At 36.9% G+C, this 22,201-nt stretch overlaps 1 protein-coding gene across 5 annotated transcripts in view; it reads left to right on the forward strand.

Moving 5' to 3' along the window:
* Positions 1–22,201, forward strand: part of DPP10 (dipeptidyl peptidase like 10) — a 486,012-nt gene that overhangs the window by 166,094 nt on the left and 297,717 nt on the right. The window contains exon 1 of one of the 5 annotated variants that reach the window (XM_083841936.1): positions 15,663–15,714. The exons of 1 other annotated variant lie outside the window; for it this stretch is intronic. Coding sequence is in view for 1 of the 4 variants with exons in the window: in XM_083841939.1 (XP_083698065.1) it covers positions 15,838–15,879 (42 nt within the window). In the remaining 3 variants the exon portion in view is untranslated. 3 more of the 5 variants (XM_083841939.1, XM_083841934.1, XM_083841935.1) reach the window with 3 other exon arrangements.

Here is a 22,201-nt window from a genome sequence, read left to right on the forward strand (position 1 = left end):
TACAATCACTGATGATCAAAGTTGTTTTTACGCAAAGAATTTGTGCAGTTTGGGCAGTAATAACTGTGAGTGCAGCCTCCTCGTTTCTGTTCCAACAAGCTTCATTAAGCTCCAGGGAATTTACATCCAATACTGAACTAGAAAGAGCAATTAACTCTGCAGATGTGGTGAAGGCTGCCAGCCCTGTTGATGCATTTGATGATGACCCTTCTCTTCTGGGAACTGCCCCTGCCTTTAAGAGATTTCCTACTTGCCAGTGACTAGATGACCTCTTCCACCACAGGAGGACAAACTGGATGGTGGAGAGTGAGGCTGAGCACGGGCTGTGACCGCACACAGAGAGGGAGAGGGAGCCGTATAATGCTTCCTCTTCCCAGCACGTCTTTTGTGCACAAATGATGGTGGTAGTCACAATTGTTCCTATCCAGCACACAATTGTCTTTACCATTGCCAAGGGTTTGCAAGCACAATAGATCTCTAAGAAAAGAAATGGAGTGGCAAAATCAGGAAACTGATCCCTTCTGGCGTGGAGCAGCTTACCGACGAGCCCTGTGCAGCATGCTGCTGCAGCGTGTCGCGCATACAGCTGCGTTCTTATTAACCCAGAAAACATCAGTTGAGGCAAAGAGCCAGTTTGTTCATATATTTCCTGTGATGAAAACAGACTCCTAGATATTATCTTCTTGTAATACAAAATAAATGAATAACTATTTCATGCTCTGGATTAATGTACAAATAACATCTTGCAAGGATGACCCCTTTCCTTTGAAAACAACTAGCACTTAAATCTTTATTTCAACCAAACTTTCCCAACCACGTGTATATCTTCTGCAGCAGATTTTTCTGATGTTAATATGCATTACCATATCTGCAGATTAATTCTTGTAGTCTCCCCTAAATCAACCTTTTGTGTGCAGAAGAATGCTAATAGATTTTGTTTCTAAATCTTCTAATGTACCATGAAAAACTCTGCTACGTGGCTGACTTCTGCCTCTTAAATATTCAGATTAGTGTATTTGTCTGCACAGCCGATTTGCAGTTGTGTAGGATATGTAGCTACACAGCTATAGTAAATACTGCAAAATCCCATAATCACTAGAAAGAGCCTGAAAAATCTCTTAAGAGACTACTTAAAATAAAACTTCATGAGGTTTCCACTCAGTTCTGCTTGATTTGTTTTTAAAAAACATAGGTCACATTCCTTGTTGTGTGTTGAGCTATATATCCACCATATCTTCAACAGCCTCAGATTTATCTTGACCTCCCTAAGATCAAAATCTATTATCGTTCTCCTAGGCTGCCATTCTTCTAGTTTTTAGGAAGGTCAGTTAGGATAGTTGTTTCCATACATCATCCCTTAGGAGTCTGTTAGGTTTTAAAGTTCAGCACTGTTTTCTCCATTCCCAGAACCACTTGTAATGATGATTTCCATCGGCTATCTGAAAAACTGTGCGGAGATCGGCAGTCTGTCTTCCTCGCTGCTGTCTGCTACATTCTCTCTTCTCCAGCCTCTCCTTGGGAGCCCACCATGTCCTGGGTGTCCACCCTCAGGGAGCTGGGGGACAAGTGGCTGTAATGTTGCCTACTTGATAGTTTCCTCAGGTTAATGAATATGTTTGTGGCTTTGCTGCTGATAATCTTCCCTGGTCCCTGCTATTGCCAGGGAAGAAGAGGGCACCTCTTGGCTGCTAAGTACTGCCCTTTTCCTCTGCAGATCTCGGATCCAGCACCAAGATTTTATCAGAGTTTATAGATTTGGGCACCACAGTACAAAAAGGACATTGAACTGTTGGAGAGTGTCCAGAGGAGGGCGACGAAGATGGGGAAGGGCCTAGAGGGGAAGACGTATGAGGAGCGGCTGAGGTCACTGGGCCTGTTCAGCCTGGAGAAGAGGAGGCTGAGGGGGGACCTCATTGCAGTCTACAACTTCCTTGCGAGAGGGAGTGGAGGGGCAGGGGACCTATTCTCTGTTATCACCAGTGACAGGACCCATGGGAACGGTGTTAAGCTGAGGCAGGGGAAGTTTAGGCTGGACATCAGGAAGAGGTTCTTCACCGAGAAGGTGATCGCACACTGGAACAGGCTCCCCAGTGAAGTAGTCACTGCACCAAGCCTGTCTGAATTTAAGAAGCGATTGGACTGTGTGCTTAGTCACATGGTCTGAACTTTTGGGCAGACCTGTGCGGTGCCAGGAGTTGGACTTGATGATCCTTATGGGTCCCTTCCAACTCGGGATATTCTATGATTCTATGATTTATTTACCTGTTTTCTAGTCCCAAAGCATACCCTCCTTATGTCTGATGCTACTGGGTTACTTGTAATGGCTAATCCGTTGTATGTAATAATGACATTACAGGGTTGATAACAACATTCTAGCTGCTGAAACTCCCCAATAACAAGACCACGAGCTCAACCTTAGATGCAGAGACCTTGACTTATGTGTTTTGATTCAGAAAATATATATGAAACCTTGAGCAATACCATTTAGCAGCATGCATTTAACGCTCTGCAGAGGATCCTCCTTTGAGGACTTCCTTTCCCCATTAGTCACAGTACAATCTGGAAAGCAGGATAAGCAGAGATGCTTTTCATGTATTCTGCATCATCATTTTTATTTCTGTACTAGCTTTTTTAGCAGTGTTGTAATTCTTTGTAGCACTATCTGAAAAAATCCTGCATTAAATTACTTTATTTAAAACTTCTTTAATTATATCTCTTTTGGGTTTTGGTTTCTGAGTTTTATTATCTTTTTCCCCAGTATTTTTGCACTCCATTCCTTAAGAGTATTATTTTTTTCTGCAATCCTTTCCCCGATCTGATTAGATGGTCTAACTAGGGATAGATGGCTGTGTGCAGTTTGAATCAAGGCGCACAGCTATGAGAGTCTAGACTCCTATAACAATATTGCATTGCCTGTAGAAGGATCAAAACGGGAAGAAAACAGGATTCTAAAATAGATTTTGCTCCAGTGCAGATTCGATAAACAAACTCTGCCAAAATATTTGTAATGCTGATTACAGGAAAGCTTGCAGAAATGAACAAAAAAGGTCATTTGCTGCCTTCTTGCGATGTTCATGACTCATTAATCAGAATGCAGAGTTTGCATTCATAATTTCTCTAATCAGATAGTGAAGTTGTGAAGGAGCAGGGAGCATAAAAGTATATCACAGATTCAATACTAAAATGGTTGAATAAGTGTCAATTTGGCGTAAATCGGAGATTTGTAGAGGTCATGCTTTCCTCCAGCAGGGTGGAGAGGCAGTACTCCCCTACACTCCCTAGCAGTTGATTTAAAGTTGAATTACTGCTACAGTAAAAACCTAAGTCCTTTGGTCTTTGAGGTCAGTGCTGTGGTGCAGCAGAATATAAATAAGGGAGAGAGGAAAAACTTAAGGGAATGTGGGTATTATTTTAAAGTTTCAAAAATCCCTTTCTGCAAAAGAAGGTAAATACCATGCAGATGGCATTTCTTATTTAAAGACTTAATCTATTAACTGAGGCTTTGGAAGCCCCTTAGATGATGCTTTGCTAGGTCCTTTGACATGGAGAAGCATCGGGCTGTGATGTCGTTTTGAACATGCAGTGAGCAGGTAAATAAACCTAAGTTAATTTTATTAATTAATTAATTTATTTATTTTCTTCTATGACTACGTTAACTATATTGACATCAGCCTAACAAATCCCTGACCAGCTTCTGGACATTCATGCCAACCTAAATTATTGAACGATTGTGTGATAACATTTTTATTTCACCTTAAGAGCAAGGCAAGCATTTTAGGGGGAAAAAATAAAAAATAATAAAATAAAAGGGTCATTGCAAAATGTGAATTGATTAAGAATTCATGTTTGAACAAAAGACGTTTACAGAGAATTAACGCTGTTGACCTCTTAACATAAGCCCTCTGTTCCCTACAGTCAGTTCAAAGTGCACATTTAGTAGGCTACATGTCTTTATGTGATTCAATAGTCTTTTGGCTGCACAGGTAAGACAACACCAATACAATTTTAGGGGACCCTTGTGAGTACCAAATTAATGTCTGACTGCTGCCAATTTTAATTTATATAATACATTATCTTATGTATAATGGCACACATGTAGATCTTCAGTTTATTATTTCTAGTTATTTTGAATTGAAAATTCTCTTTTTCAGAGTGAGAAGAGTCCATGAGGACCTGTTGGACTTGTAGTCTACTATGAAGTTATGGGTTGAATGGCAGTTAGTTAAGATACTGCCATAGGTGGCCACTTGTATGTGTTTTCTCAGTTCAGTTTGGCCTGTTCTTTTGCTTTTTGCTGCTTGCTGTCCTAAATATTTTATTGAATGTTTGTACAGATCCTTTAAAGAAATATAGAAGTCCAGCTAGCTTAGATGCAATGACAACAGGAGCCTGCTGCTGGTCCAATATATTTGTTTCAAAACTATAGGAATAAGATGAACTACATAAAATATATATTAAACTGATTTTTACATTCATGAATCTATATACACAGCCTGAATAAAGAAATCTAGGTAGCAGGAAAGGCCTCAGTATGTCCCTCTTCTTTTGCCTTGTCCTCCACCTTACATTTGGTGAGCACACAGTGAAATTTCATTGCTAGCTGTGGAGGGGAGCCTGCTAATTCGTTAGGGAGCTCTGCCTACATTGCTCTCTGTCCACTTTCCTGGTGCCTTTTGAACTGCAGATAATGTGTGAATGTGTGCAGCTGCTGACTTCCTCCCTTTCTGACATTAAATTGAATGAGGGCAATTTTTCTGAGGAAACCTGGGTGATTGAGGAGTTTGCAGATGTCAGGTCTGCTCAGGGCAACAGAGCTCACAGGTGCAGGCTACTGGTGTCTGTATTTCCCCCGTGTGGCTGGAGTACCGCCTGCTAACAGGTCCTGTCTTTCCTCCTGCTGGCACTGTCATGCGCGTTTTGTAAGATTTATTTAAAATGGGAAGCAATTTTTCCTTTGAAGCTTCTGACAGCTGGGGAGATGGTTTGCAAGCTTTCCACAAACAGTTGATAAGCTATTGGAGATGTTATGTGCGTTATTTCAAGCCAATATTGTTTACACCTAATAGATACAATTCAGTGTTTCATTATAATGAATATTTAGGGTGTCTGTGATCTGCATTTTATGAAAGTTTTTTTTTTCTTTTCAATACTGTACAGGAATTTATCATATTTGCAAGAGAAATTACTAAATTGTCTTCTATGTCAAGAGATTTATAAAAATTATGGAAATAAATTTAATAAATGAAAATGATACTTCAACCTCGTTATTAATAATAATTTTTTGCTCTCTTTCACTCTGATTCTGACCTCAAGTTTTATCATAGCTACGTTCTGATTTCAGCAATAATTACTCTTGACTCTAGACAGTACGGAAAGATTCAGAACCAGCTCTCAGTTCCATAACCCGAGACAAAATGCCAGTCTGAAAACTAACTCCTTTTTTTATCAGGATCAAGCAGGAATACTTCTCTTCTCACACAGTAAATCCAGCTGCTCAAAAACCTAAGCAGGATAGGAGCAATTTTAAGCACTTTTGAAAACGTCTGGGTTTTATGCTGTTCACCAGGAATGCAATGATGACTATTCTGAACAGCAACTTTCTGAGATGAATCCCTGGCACGAGCATAGCTGGGCTCTGTGCTGCCCCACCGTGATGAAGAGATCCATGTAGTGAAGAGCCATTGCTGTGCACGTTGACTAAATGTTCTTTATATAGGTATGGAATGTTATTGCCATTTTTTTTTCTCTTTAATGTAACGATAATACTTCTAAACTTCTTCACATGTTTTAAGAGTTGATCCTGAGTTTGATGACAGAAATTTTTAGAAAAGCCATAATGGTAAAGTTTTGACCTGCACTATAAGCAAGAAGTTTGTAGACAAAGATGCATATCTAGGCCACTCGTATGCACTAATTATGCATCGATAACCTCTTCTGGCTTCATCCTTTTGCAGTGTTGAGGTTTTAACAAATCAAATTCATTTCACAAAGCTGCTTATTGTTCTCCTTGATGTGCAAACCTTTGGAAACATTGAATATCTTCTCATGTTCTCATTGATGCGCTAATCAGCTAAAGGACACACACATGTTTTATTATAAGAACAAACAAAGTGCATCTGCTTGAGGGATCAGAGAAAGATACAAGGTTTGACAGCTGTAGCCTTTTAAAACAGGCTGGACTAAAATGAAATTTTACAGAATGAGCTGTTACTGTTGTGATAATCGTTTTTCATCTAAATAACATTTGCACCAAAGATATCTCTGAAACAGTGACATTTTAATAAGATATCTGCATGTTTGCATTTGTGTAGTAATATAGTGGAGCTACAAATGCTCTACCAGGATCTAAAAATTGATTTTGTGATATGTCAGGAGAATATAAATGAGATAAACTAGAAATTAAAATGCTAAGGCTCAATAATAAAAAATAATAAGCTAAAACACAGAGGTGAGAAAGCAATTATGGTATCATATTTACTTTGTATTGACTTAAGATCCACAAAGCTAAAATGTTAATCTTATCCAGAGGTTTTAGAAATCTCACTTTTTTTTTCCAAGAACCATGATTTTTCCCTGAAAAATGTTCTTCAAAGTAACATTTTCTTGTTTTTAAACTTCTCATTCCAGTAGTAATTAACCCCATTCTTAACAAAAGATTATAAACTCCCCCTTTTAACACAGTCTATCTTAGCCATAGCTTCATTTCTAATAAGTGAAGGATATTTTTTAACATAAAAAAATTCATTTCTATTATTAAAAGCTCCCTAATATCCATATATTCCTACCAAGATGTGAAAGTACTCCTGCATTTTCTGCCTAGCCTCCCTTCCCATCTTTTTGTATCTAATCTTGAATGCTGTCTCATGCCTTCCCATCAAATTCTTCTGTCATCTGTTCTTCCATCGTGGTTTCTTCTTCTAATTTTCATTTATATCAGCAGCCACTGAATTTTAGCAGTGCCATGGAGATACAAAATTCATCTGTAGGCCAACGTTTGGGCAGCAATGCTATATAGCAACTGACCTTTGGGTGAGAAAAACAATACATTTATTCTTTTGTAGTCTCCAAAACTCATCATAGTGTCTAAGACCTGGGCTTTCCGATGGAACCTGGCAGAACAGAATAAACTCCTGCATTTCCATGCCATATGTGCATTCAACTTAAATACAATATAGTGTGTTGGGCTTTTTTGAAAGAGTGAGTTAGAATACATTGTTCTGCAGTATGAAAATTTTTAAAAGTCCTATGTTTTTCTGAAATATGCTGTCAATCAACTCATGCGCATCCAGAAAAAGAGAGACCTAATAGAAAGTGGCAGCTGAAAACTAATACTCCAAACTGTCACCAGCTAATTAATTTTCTCATTCATATTCTAACTACACTTCCAACTTACATGGACTTCTGCCAGGGATCTTGACAATAAAATGTTCATTTAAAATTCTTAGCAATAAAGAAAATATTGCAAGGTTGGAAATAAACAGAATAACCTTGGATGACACGGTTGTCTTTAGTCTGCAAATTTTACGTTTGCAAGTATACAAGAATATTGCTATCCCTTTGAAACAATGGTAAAATCATAGCAACTGAGAAGTTTGTCATATTCTGCGACAAATGGAATTGCCCTTCACAACATGTTAGCCTAATTTTAGAACTTCTCAGAACTACTGTTTTTTCTTCTCCCTATGTCTTTAGGGTTATCAGACAAACCAGTGGTTCATTATGCTCTTAAAATTTTATACTACTTATATTAAATGATTTATTTAGAGACTGGCCTGCAAGCTTGGTATCCACCTACAAGTCATTACTTTTAGTTGCAGTTATTGAATTCAACAAGATTTTTTAATGTAGTGATGTACCTAAAGGTGCAGCTCATGAGATGTATTAGAAAACAGCTAAGGACCTAAATCCCTAAATACTAAAGTACTGTAGAAACAACTTGAGACATTATCTGCATCGCTAATTATCTGTAAAACTCCAGCACAACAACACATATAATTGTAGATTTCTGGAGTCTGGTTGTGTTCTTACTTCCCTTGTGAAAGCCTATTCATTTAATTACACAGTGTATAAAATTTATAGTTGTTTACGTACATGATACCTGGAATTATGCACTGGTGTTCATCAGGAAACCTGTGTATAAAATTTCTGCACCGGTAACTTTGCACGCTGGTTTCTTGTGTTGTTTTGCTGTCTGGTTAAACGATGTGTTTGTGGGAGCTGTGTTGTGCTGGGATCTAATGTGACACCATAAAAACATTCCAGACAACAATGTATTTTTTGACACAGCAAGGGAAAAAAAATCACCTAACTTTGTCTAAGATGCTGTTTGGTTTGGAAATTGAAAAATTGTTTGAAACTATGCTAAGAATTGAAAGTAAATGAAATGGAAATACAATATATTATAATGAGACAGATGTGAGCTTGTTTTCCCTAGCGCAGGTTCATGGACTGCTCATTCACTTGGTCCGCCTGACATTTAAATTTGAGTAAATTCAGTGGTTTATAAGAAAAGCATCTGTTGTTGAAATGACAATAGCAAGATACAATACCAAGGAAAAGGAATCTAATTGTTATTAGGTATTACACCAGAATGTCAATGAAGGGCCTTTCATTGTGTTGAGATTCTGGCATCAGCTTGGATATTAAATTGGCCAGCTCATCAGGGAATATAGCACATTAGTGAGTGATTCAGCTGTGACTGAGTGTGTGCATTAAAATGTGTGACTTAGAAAGTTTCTAATGCCATAAATCAAAAAGAGATTTAATACACAACACATTCATGAAGGGAATATAATATAAATTAGTGTGCTTTAATTCTACTAACTTTAACCTTTAATGACATTAGGCTCACTCTTTATTTATTTATTTCTTTTTAATAGAGATCATCATGTTATTGTCATGTTTGCTGTCCACTCTGTAGCACAGGTAAAAGCTTAAATTTTGCCTTAGTCGACCTGAACCAGCTGTAAAGCCTACAGATTATAGCCTTTGGTTTAAAGCTCTGTATTTGGGCACGCTCAGCAACTGAATAGTGGGGGTTGCTGTTAATGACTTTTAATTAAATCAAAAAGCTCTGAGATCATAAACCTGCTGACTTCATTTCCTTTTTCCAGTGCACTTCAAAAAAGTAATTACTGTACTGCACATATAGGCAAATCTTGTAAAATGCCCTCAAGATGCAACTCAAAATTAAGACTTCTGGTAATGAAGAAAGTCTGTAATGTTTTTTGGTAAAGAAATGAAGCAAAAGTTAGGATATTCTTCAAAGCACATTTGGGAATGATTTTATTTCTGTTCTATTTTTTAAATAAAAATTCACAAGAGCCTGCATGTTCAAGCTTGGAGAAGGTTAAATGTAAATCTATTTTTATTTTTTTTTCATGATTACTTTCTAATCACTGAAGCAAATGAAAGGCCAGTGCTGTTCAAGTCTTTACATTTGATATTCTTAGTTTTCATCACTAAAATTAGGCCAAAAACCCCATCACGAAACACTGAGAAAGTACAGAAAATGAACACAACTTTTGTCGCAGGAGTGTCAAAAAGGTGAAAGTCCACAAAGTTGAAGAACAACAATATAAAAATATATTTTATTTTACTCAAAATATTTGAAGCTAGTTTTCAGGTGATTTAATATCACCTCCATCTTCTCCTGTCTACCTCCTCCACCAACTTTTTTATTTTATTTTTCTTGGACCAAAATGACATTTTGAAGTAAAAGATCTGAACATTTAAATTACCTATCAAATTTTCTTTTCTGAAATATATTTTGTGCTGGTTACGTTATTTCCTGATTTTAGGAAGCATTTGTAGTCACTGCATGCCTGCTTTTTTAGGCAGGCAAAGGTAGTTTTATTAAAAAAATATCCCCAGCTTTGTATTTTCTCAAGGAGTAATTCTTGGTACAAATTACTTTCTATGCCCTGTTTTCCCTCATACTTTTTTTTTTTTAAATCGTATTTATTTATTTATTTTTACTGCAGTGATGGGTGCAAGATGCATATAGCAGTGCCCTATCACCGTAGTGCTGCATATGACCTGTAATCTCCCATGCACAGGATTCTTGTTTTGATTTAATTGTAGTATCATTTTGTTACATGATCTACATTTTCAGCCAGATTTCTTGTGCCCTTTATTCTTCTGATATAATCAACAAGTACATGCATTATTTTACTTTGCAGCCCTCTTCTAAACAGGGGAAAAACTGGTGCTTTGTACCCTCCTGCTGTTTTACAGCAGTGTTTTGCCCTGGCCTTGTACAGAATGAAAAAACATGACAATTTCTTCTGAATTTTAAGAACATGAAAAAATGTTCAATCCATGAAGTCAAGGAAGTCTGGTAGCTGAATGTCCCCTCTAATTGTATTTCACTTTTTCTCACTCCTCCTTGAAAATCCAGTAGGTATTTACCATAGCAGGTAAGAACCCCATTGTTTCTATAAAATGTTTTAATCTGCATATATGCTGCTTTCTTGGTTTGTGTAAAGCTAACACATCTTTAACATTAATTTGAATAGGAGGAACAGTTTTGTGCATGGTTGCTTTTGAATTAAGACAACACTATTTTGGAGGTAGAGGTGTGAAATACTTTCTTACCACCTAGCAGATAAAAAGCAGTATCCGCACAAGGTCAGGAACCAGTACAGTTGTTGCTGGAAAGAATAAATATTTTACTCTTATGCTATTTTTACAATTAGCCTAAAGCAAATGTGTGAAAAATCATAAAACAGGCAAAGCCAGCTGCTCCTCCCAGATCTCCCAGCCTCTACGTCTGGTGGCCTCCTGTGACAGAAGTCACTTTTTCTTCTTTAGAAACCTCTGACGATTTTTCTTCCCTGACCTGGCCACCTTCTCTGTGAACCGCTATAAAACATTGGCATCTACAGTGTCCCGTGGCAAGGATTTCCACAGCCTAACTACAGCTGTTTGAAGGAGAAAACCTCCTTTCATTTGTTTACTGCCTGCCCTTCCTCTGTGTATTGGAAGAGGCAGTGAACGGTGGCCATATGACCTCTCCATCCTGCTCACAAATGGCTCCTTGAGATATTTCTAGGCTGTATCTGCATTTGAGATGCATACAGATGCTTGAGAGAGAGCTGTTCAGAGACGTCTCTGATAGACAAATATGTGACATGGCAAGCTATGCAGGATGGGCTCTGATGAGCACTGCCCACCGGAATCTGGTCAGGAGTCTTAAAACAGCTGGGGACTGTCCTTTGGAAATGTTACCCCTACCCTTAGGCATTGCCTTCACCATATACACCACCTGGACTGTTTTTTTTTGTGGGACTCAGGATAGTATGTCCTGAAAGACAACTAGTTCTTTACAGAGTGTCTCAAGGTCAGCATTCTGAATCCCTTCAGGATGATCATTTCCAACACAGGAACTAGCATGGAGGAAGAGCTCAAAGGCTGTTTCTCCCAGCTCAGAAAATATTTCTAACCTCTGGATTATGCTATCTGCTTGTACCAGTACGATGTTACATCTTTAGCTGTAAGAAATTCTTCACAGCACAGAGGAAATTCTGTTTGCTTCATTACAATTCCAAAAAATATAATTATCTGGAAAGAACAGACACAGTGTCCCAGTTTTATAGCTTCTATTTGCACAGATAAATGTAAATGTGAACATCTCATACCTAGCAGTACCCTGCTAAGTTTGGCAGCCACTTGAGGTTTTGTTTTGTTTTTCTGTATTTTTAAGAGAGCGGAATTAGTTGTCTAAAATGCAGGTGTGAAGGTAAAAGATGTAACTATGCTGTTAATATTCAATTTATAATATTAGTTCGTGAGGAGATTTATAATTTGGTTGGTATCAGGAAGGCACTACAATGTACTGAAGTAAGAAGAACATTTAGAAAATGACAATGTAGGTGGAGTACTGTTTATCTTCTTGTTTTCAAAATCCTTCCTCAATTTCAATCGTGACTCAATTTAAAAATTGACAATGTGTAGCCTCAGATGAAGGAGTAATCTCTAGATTAATGCTGTTGCATTGCCTCACAGTGTAACCTTTTATAACGCAGGAATTTGGAAATCTGTTTTACCTTTAGGAAGGTAAAATACCATAATTTTATTCCAATGTAGCTTAGTCAGTGCACGCTTCAGAAATGCAGCCCACAGAGAGCAGATAGGACTACAGAGGGTCTCTCTTCTTCGAGACTGCATGCTGCTGGATGTAAGGTCCATGGCTGGGGACTGTGGAAACGAGTATAATTTATTGTAATTGCTATCTGACTAACACAGCTAACTTCCAAGACCGCATCTTCATTTCCCTGCAGTACTGCTGATAACCACACTTTATCTTTCAGCTGTCTTGATTTACTGAAAGTATTCAGGTGGTATTGGACTTCAGTTAGGCGGTAATTACTGGAAGAATACTGCTCTCTTTTAAAAGACATTTAAATACAGGCATTTATATCTGATTACTGACCATTACCTTCTGAACTGAATTACAGGCATTCACAAAGACTTTACTAGACCACAGCAAGTGAAATTATCTGAAAATTTAACTATTTTAACTAAAATGTTCCTATATTGTGTGGTTTCTAAAAAAAAATAAAGTAAAATAAAATAATGTTTCAATTACTTGCTCAAACCTAGGCTCTCACATGTTCATGCTCTATGGAAATTAACATTTTTCTGGAATGTTCATAATTTTTAATAAATTAGATTTTTGTTTTTATCTGAAAATATGGTTTTTGGGTTCCATGGATTACTTTTTTTACTTTTGCTACCTTTCTGTCTCAGCTCCATCCCAGGGAATAATATGGGGACATTTATGACATAATGGGACATTTAATACCAGTACAATGTGGATATTTTATTTTTTGTCTGGTGAGAAAAGCTCAGTAGTAGAAACATTTTAGTAATGGTGCTTGGGTCCTTTCATCTTTCTGTGTTGAAAACATTTTGCTCAGCTGGACTACATTTTAGAAATGCAAAATACAGGATAATAGATATAGATTGTTTAGATATAAGGACTAATCTGAGCTCTCTGGAAACTTACCGGTACTACTTATAGTAGCATCTGAGGAATAAACACATCGTTATTAATTATTTTAAATGGATACTAATAATAATGATTTATAAACATCTTTTAAAGAACAAGAGGACACCAAGGACTAATATTAGCAATTGCATTCTTAGCTTTCCAGTAGCACGTATCATAGACCAAGAACTTCTTTACATAAATGTCACAGTTTAGTAGGTATTTTGCTTGTAGTTCTCCCTAGGAAGTTCAATTTTTTCAGGAGGTAATATGACTAACAAAAGATTACTATTTAAATAACGAAAATACTGCATCCTTTAGGAGGAATGGAAATGTTAAAATGCCTTTTTGTATATAAATATTTCTATGGAAATTCAGTAACAATTCTGGCCTTGTGAAATGGAAACTTCTCTGCATTTGTGTGTAGAGGTGATGGTTCCACATGCTCTGTTTGCAATGAGCCTTATGCTTCACTAGCGTGGACCATCTATTTTTGTTGATAAAGAAAGTTACACTTTTCATACCAGATCCTTGCTCCTTCTGGGAAGCACCAACCAGAAGGGCATTTTTGTATGAAAGAGTGCACAGACACCAGCAAGGCGGTGCTTCTCTCTAGTCACTGTACCATAGGGGTGGCACTACGTAGAATTGAGGAAACATTGCTTTGGATGGACATCCTGGCGGCATCCTTTCCAAGCAGCAATGTACGTATATGTATGTATATAGAAAGGACTTTCCAGCGCAGACAAAATCTTGATCTATGATGCATTTCAGTTGAATTCTATGCTAATTTTCACCAGAGCATGAGTCTGTTCAAATCAGCTTGCAACAAGTGGGATCAACAAATAGTAAAGAAGAATGAGGTTTATACACGAATAGCTATTTATTCATTTGTCATGCAACCTTTGGGTATTAAGATTTTTCATGTATTTTCTTCCCAAAATACAGAATTCACTATTTCAAAGTAAATTATGCAGTGCTCAGTCTCATTAAGTGCTCACTGCTTTGCTTCCATGGAAAGCAGGCTCCATTAAACACCTAATGGTGTTCATGGGAAGCAAAGGTAAAAACAGGCTGACAGGAGGTGTTCTCTTCTTGACTGGAAAATCTATATGAGATTCAATGCCTGTAATAAAATTGGCTAGGGTCAGATTAAAAAATAATAATAATAATAATAATTCCATCATCTATTTACTCTATGTGTGTTTTAATCAATGACTAATGACTTTATAGTGCTATTCAGTAAGAAATGAATATCCATATTGGATAGTAGTTGGCAAGATAAGGAGTGTAATTACTAGAAAAATTAGATCACCTGTCTATAACATCATTTTCTAGAGTTTTACATGTAATGAGGAAGTAGCGATATTTGCAGCTGTCCTTTCTTTAAGGAAATAAAACAGTTGCAGGTGTGTAGTCAGGTGCAATATTGGCTGGAATGTCAAACACTGGGGAGAAGTTACTATGTAATATTAACTGACATTCTCCCAAATATCATTTAAAGGGATTTATAAATGTGTCAAAGACGGAAAGAATAAATTTCAAGTTACTTCACTAAAATTAAAAAGCTGGATTTAGCAATTATATATTATATTAGCCAAAGTGTATTGCTTCATTTGTTCCAAGAGAAAGTCATCATTATCTGAGAGAGAAGGAATGTATTAGGAAATCATGCTAGGTTTGAAACAGCGGAGCACCATTGACAGTATTCTAATATTAAAAGTAATTAGAAAAGTCAATACTAATAGGAAAAATAATTGCAAATGAAATTTTACTGAGTAAAGGGTTGTTCTGGGGAGTTTTTTTTGAAAAGATGACACCTTGGATAAATAATTGACCAAATGAGCAATTTGCAGCTTGAGAATGTAAAATGTGAATGCCAGTTCAATGAAGGGGAAAAAACAAAACAAAACCATAGCCATCACAACATCTTTACTGGCAATGTTATTCCATATGGCAGAAAGCTACTAAATCTAGCATTTTTAGCCCCACCAGTAGACTGGAATTAAAGGAAGATCTCATCATGCTTTGCTGGAAACATAACTGAGAAAATCACCGAATCAGAGAGGCTTGATTTGAAAGCTGTTAACCAACCTGCCAAAGAATATGGCCTTTCCTATTCTCTGAACCCTGAAAGTCCCGTGAAATGGATGGGATGGTGTTTATAACAAGTGAAAACTGACCCCAAACAATGACTACTATTCTTCTCTTTTCCCAGGAGTAGAAATAACAGGTGCCTTCTCCAGGACAAAGCAGGGAATGTTGCCAGCTGTTTCTTGACAAATGCTAACACGCAGATCCTGAGCATTAGATAGTATCTGCCAGTACCTCCGTGGTTTGTAATCGGCAGTGCCTTGGGTATGGGGTGGAGGCAAAGCCTATTGTCCTAACTTGAGCTCTTTCTGGTAGGGGCAAAGACACACTTTTCTAGTTCCTTAAGATGTAAATGGTGAGAACTAAGAGCAGAGTGCTTTCAGCTGGTGAAGACAAAACAGATGGAGGTAGCTGCTAGGACTCCCTTCTTTTCCTTCTATTTTTCAGCTGGGTGGCTGAAGATCAGGTGAGAACTCACCCTTGCTTGTTTGGGTAGAAGGAGCACCATCACCTTGTGCCTTGGCAGCATGAAGGCGTGCAGCTGTGTGTGCTTAGTGGCGATCAGAGCTAATTAAAGAAAGCATGTGGGGAAGAAGGAGGGAGAGCAGGATATCAGAAAGAACCTGAGAGTATGTGTTTAAGCAACAGTGAAAGCAGCATGATTTCCAGTTGTAGCAAAGGAGATAGAGCAAGGAAGCTTTTAGAAGAAGTGGGAGGAAAACGTTAAGGCTTTGACATGCTGGAGATGCTTGATGCTGGAACTGGAGGCTATCTGGAATCAGACAGAAAGTAAAGTGAGTAGAGAGTTGGATTTGCGAGTGTGTGATATTAAGATAGTACTGTAAATGCTGTGTGTGAATGAAGTTATCAAGTAAACGAGGAGGGTTGAAGTATCACATAGCACTGAATAATATTAGAAGAGATTCCAGGTAAATTGGAAGACAGCAGTAAATGTTAAAGGAGTATTGAGATGGAGGAGAGGAATAATAGACAGTGAGGCGGAAGCCAGACCAAGGGAAGTTGGAGTAGCAAAGACTTTACAGAAGGAGATAAATTTTTAGGGATAAACAGATGAATGAGCCCCAAAAAATGCTTCATTGCGCCAGACTCTAATTATGTCCAGTAGATTTGGTTCACGTGATGCTACATGTTCTATTTCTAGTGAATGAGGAGTGATTGCACAGCTTGCAGTAAACTATCAGTATTCACACAATAAAAATACTAAGTTCCTCAATTATTTGATGGAGGCTCTCTGTGTAACTAATATAGCTTTCAGAAAATCAGAGAAAAAGCAGATGTGGTCTGCTCCTTCCCTGCCCTTTCTCTCCACAAAATTTGCACATAGGAAGAATTTTCTGTATTATATTCCTTGTTTGTTTTAGGATCCAGCTATTTATTTCACCAAATTGAGGTTTAAATTCCCATCAGTTACTAATGCAGAAGTATTTCATATTCATAGTTATGCAAACATAATAGCTTATTTAATTTTTGTCCTGATATTTTGTTTGCATAATGATTTGTCTGATAAGTGTTCTTATTTTTTAAAATCAGCAAAATTTAAAATGAAATAAAAATACAGTAGTCCGCCTTTTAGTTTCACCAGTATAATTAAAGGTCACTGGATAAAGACCAATACTGTATACTGTAGCTGAGAGGTAAGTAGATGTTTTATAGATATAATAATTTGACTTGCTTATGCCAAGAAATATGGTATCGCTTGGTAAATGTAGCCTTAGTTACAGAAACTATGAACAGCTGTATTGTCCCATGAAATATATGCAGACAGGGTCTCAACAGTAGTTGAGACTCTGATTAAAGAAAAGTTTTCTGCTGAAGATCCTGTGAAGTCTTTAGGAGAAAAAAATATTTTGGAAAATGTTGCATAATGTGTTCTCTTGGTAGGAAGGTGTTTTCTATAGAACACGTGTATTTCAGGCTGCTACTGCCCAAGACTACTTCCATTGATTACCTGAGCTAGTCCTTATATTCCATACAGTAAAAAATATATGGAGACTGTGGGTTGTGGGGAAAGAGGAAAAAATGATTTTTGTTGGTTTGAATATTATTAAGTTAAACTTAAGTGATTACATTTTTTTTCCCTTTTGGCAGCATTGAAATAGACACATTGGTTGGGAATCTGTGATATTTTTTCATGTGCTTGATAGTTAAAATTGTGTTGTAATTAGGTGTCACATCATGAAAGCTCTTCTGCCATACACCTTGACTATTATTATCAGATTTAAAAATTAATTTACAGAAACTAATGCTAACCAGGCTGTTGAGTACTCTTAAAATTCCAGAGTAAACAATTCTCATGATAACACTTCTGCTGTCATAATATTCATTAATTTTTAAGCAATACACAACATGTTGCAACATAAAAAGATGATCTAGTGTTGTAAAGAACATAAATACAGGCTCAAAACACATTGCAGATAGTGTATATTTTAAATAACTCTTTTTCAAATGGTAAGTTTGGGTTATGATGCTTGTTGTCGAAAGAAACTCAGATTTAGCATGTGGATATAATGCAATTAAAATGGAAAAATAGATTTCTAAGTAAATGCTAGCATTCAGAGGCAATTGGGATGTTGACACTTAATCTGGAAGCCCTGATCCTTATTGTCAGATCAGCTAAAGAGATGCTGTATGAAGTGGCTGTCAAATTACATGCTTTAGCAGTTTTTGTAATTGAAATGGTTGCACATAATAACTGTATCATGTCTGGGTACTCTGTATCTAATGCAGCACTGGAATGAATTCTGATTTTTTTTTTCTTCCTGTACGTTTCCTTTTTCTTTCCTTGGACACCAGAATAATCACAAAAAGATGGAACGTTACATATCCAATGAGTGTCAGAAAGTTCTGCTGTTGTTACTGTTACTTGGCTGGCTTTGATTTTTTGGGTGGGGAGATTTGTTTTTCTTTCAAGTCTAGAGACATTTATTCCAAATCCATAAATGGATGAAGACTATGGAGGTGGATCGGGGGCAGCTGTGACAACTGAAAGAAATAGTTCTTACTGGGTAGTCCTTGGCCTCTAATGGTAAGTGGAGCATTGTAATTAAGTATAAAAGAACCTAGGTGGTTTTGTGTCTTCAGCGGGGGCTCCAGTGCTGGGGTGTTTCAGAATTTGTGGGCATACAGAACCCTCTGACCTGCCACGTGGCAATAGATGAGAGAGAAGAATGAGTAAAGGCAGAGATGAGCTTCATTCATCTGTGTGCCAACATAATTTTTGTGTGTGCCTGTTAATCCATATGCCTGGCTCTGTCCCTAAAGCTCAGCCTTTTGCAATGTAGAAGGAGCAAGTAAAGTGTTAATCACAAGCACACGCAACAAAGGAAAATGTCTCTGAGCTCTGCAAAGAATGCTACAGGTGCATGCACCAGTTTATCAGGCTGCATAGTGCTTGGGTTTGCATAAACACAGCTTGCATCAACTGAAGAATGAGCCTGCTTCATAGATACGGCAGTCTAAAGAAACAGAACTTGTGGATTGTGTTAATCTCAGCTTTGATCCTGTTTCTTTAGTCTGTTTTCTCTCTATGCTTATTTCTGTTGATTGTACCTTGTTGTGTTCTACTTCATCTGCTTGTTTTTTCTTCCCTGTTTCTGTGTTTTTTTTTTTTTTTTTTTTACCTCAGTTATTTTGAAACGAACTCTTCCTATCCTTCTGTATTGGTGGAAGGTGGAAATACTGAAGCAAAACAGAAAGCAGGGATTTATTTTCACTGAATTTGTGTGTCATAGCAGTAAATAGTTGGTGTTCACCTGTTGGATGACATTAGTTTCTATAGGCTGATTTTCCTCTAACCATCAATGTAAAGTGACGGTACGCAATTACCAAAATTTACCTTGAAATTGGATCCCATCACTATCTGTATGTCTTGTATTATTTGTTGAACTCACAATCTTAGTATTAGTTATCTTTTTGTAAATACAACAAAGGCGGTGTTCAGCATCGTTGTACTGAAACATCTTATGGTTTTGCATGGTATAACCATGGGCCAGCCTTTGAAGAAAATTTCTAAGTAGGTTTTTTTCATCATTTAGAGAAGTCTTGTGAAGATAACAGGTAATGTTGACCTGAAAATTCTTTGGAAATAATAGATAATGTGAAGCTTTATTGGGTTAAGTACCTTAGCTTCTTTTTTTTTGTGTGTGTGTATCTTAATTCCTTTCACTTGTGTTTATTCTGTTTGTATGTAAATATAAATGTAAAGTTAATCGAAATAAAATTATTCAAAAAAATAGCTGAAACAAAACCTTTCTGCTTTCTTCAGCTGACAAGATCAAAGTTATTCATTTTCTCCATTTTCATTGCAAGATGTTTTCGATTTGATCAAACTGCATTCTTTTATGGAAAATTATTCCACTCATTTTTCTCTAATTCTAGCCTCTCTATGAATACTGCAAAAGCATTGAGATACTCCAGCATATGAAATCTCTTCTGTATCTAATACTATTTTAATATATGGGATATTAGAGCTGCAAAATAGTTTTATTTTGAGTGATTGAGCAAGAATATGAGAAAAACACAAAGTCCCTGGCAAAGCTTTTCCAAATCAGAAATGAATACACAGTTTTGTTCGAATACTGAACTGAATATGAAGTTAAGGTTAATTTAGATTTATTGTTCTGTAATGCAGTCGGGGTTATTGTGCGCTGTGTATGGTTCTTTGGTTTACTCATTTCATGAGCGCACTCTTCATTGGGTCATCCACAGGGAATGAGCAACTGCATAAGCTGGTAATACCAGCTGGTTGTGTCCTCTTGAGTATGTGGCAGATATATTTTTATTTTTGAATATTTCATTTTAGTAGATACACATTTTTTTTCCTTGTTATAAACAATCCTGTGTTCAACTTTGGGGAAATTTGTGTGTAGTGCAATCCATGAATTGATTAACACTGGTGAGCACCTTCTCGAATAAAGTTTCCATTGGAAAATCGTTATCAGCTCCGTTTCCTAGTTCCAGAGTGGAATTTGTGGTCAGAGAGAAAAAACCTACCAGAATAACAAAGTCCAGCAATTGCTGAGAGAGAACCAGTCATTCTTTGTTTGCTCAACTGGCTAATCCCTCACTTTTAGAATGTGTGCATCATTTCAGTTTGTCTGGCTTAGCTTCCAAGCACTGGTTATTACACTGGCTTCACAACTGGATTAGGCAGTCTTTCAGCACCGAGTTTTTCTTCTTGAGCAGTACATTCACCCTCTAATGAAGTTTCCTTCCACTTGTCTTTTGGTGAGCTTAAAATCCTCTGCCTTCAACTGTAAGATGTTCTTTCTTGCCTGCAGCATATAGCTTTTAAAATTTTTAATGAAAAACAGTTGATATCGGAGCTATAACCAGTTTTTTTTCCAGAATCAAAAATACCTTCCTATTCATATACATTTAGTAATTACCATTTTTTAATGGGTGTTATCATGGTGGCTGCTCACATTGACTTGTTAGAACAGTGTAACTTTCTTCCTGCTCCCTTTCAGGGACCTAACCCTTCATTTTGAGAGGGTGATCACTGTACACGACACAACTTCGCATTCAGCTATGTTAAGATGCATCTTCCTTGAATACTGCCGGCTTATCAAGCAGTTCATGTTTACTCTTATGACTGCCCTGTCCTTGATGTTTACCTTTTTGTTCTTTGCATCATCAGTGATTTTACCAGCATAGACTTTGTTTATTTCTAAATCGTTTAAGAATATCTTGCTTACAACTACTGCTTTTCCTTATAAAACCTTTTTTTTCAAATCCCTCCTTTCCAGTCTGTTTCTGAAATAAAATTCAAAAAGAATTAATCTCATATAGCCAGCCAGTTCTTTGTCTTTGGGTTATTTCCTACTAAGAATATTTAGGTTAGATATTTTACAAAGCTATTGCACTACGTGGTTTTCTAGTCTTCTGGAGTATATGTGTAGCCTCAAGATTTATTAAACTATAAGTCTCGAGTACAAGTGGCTCAGAAGCCATCCCACGTAGATGTCTGCTGTGTACTTTGATTACTAGTGAAGTGAGAGGTGTGCTCATCTTCTTTCCAAGGATAGATGGGAAATATGGAATTCTTCATTCCTCTCTGTTATTATTCAAAGTGTTACCGTCCTGCTTCATCATAGATCTGTATTGTTGCAATGCGTTTAGAAAAGAAACAAAAGCAAATCCTAGCCTCTCTCTACATTGTCCTGACAGGTTTTTAAAACCAGAAAACAAGTGCATTTAACCATGAAAGCAGGTACAAATGTATTCCGGTTAGTGGATAATAATGAAAAGTCAGAGAGATTAATGTGCTGTTACTGTTTATTCAGTACTGCATTACTTGTGACTAACTACAATGGATGAGACCTTCTTTCTGCCTCATTAAATAAGTTAATCATGTAAATCAGAAGCAAAAACACTTTAGATAGCGTGAGTATAGGCTGAGCATCAGATAAGCACTTTTTACCACTGGGTATTAAAGGAAAATTGACAACATACAGGTGTCCAGCTACAAAACATTAACGTTGGTCTTCCGTTATCTCTAAAGTAAATGAAAACAAAATTAAAAGGTCAGACTGGTGCTTGTTTCAATCAGGACTACATGGCCACTGACTGGAATTTCTCCCAGAGAAAGAGGGAAGCTTGAAAGGGAATGGAAGTACATTAAGATGATATCAAATTATAACGGGCGTCCCAATATATTCAGGGAAAAAAAAGTCTTTATAGATTTTGAGCTGTAAATCAAAAGTATAACTTTTTATAAAATAGATTTTACTAAAAGTTCTAGGTACTGCCTTTCTGGCTAACTTAAACAAACATAAAGGAACAACAAAGCACAACAATGTACTATGGGTTCAAAGCCAAAAGAATGAAAACGTAAATTAGGACATAATCTGGACAACCAGGGAAGGAATAACATATTTAGATGAAGCTAGCACTACAGTGATAAAGAAATGCAACTCTTAGTATTACAAGATAGAATTAGGAAAAAATAACTCACCTTATCTGAACGTTTGTCCAAAACATTTTTTGAGCCAATGCTGAGCTGCAGAGACTCGAGAAACTTCAGGGTCTGGTATTTGATTTTTAATCAGACTTAGTGCTTACATTTTGTGTTTTCAGATGAAATTGGGGGAAAAA

The sequence above is a fragment of the Anser anser genome, assembly GCF_964211835.1.
Source record: "Anser anser genome assembly, chromosome: 6".
Classification (NCBI taxonomy): Eukaryota; Metazoa; Chordata; class Aves; order Anseriformes; family Anatidae; genus Anser; species Anser anser.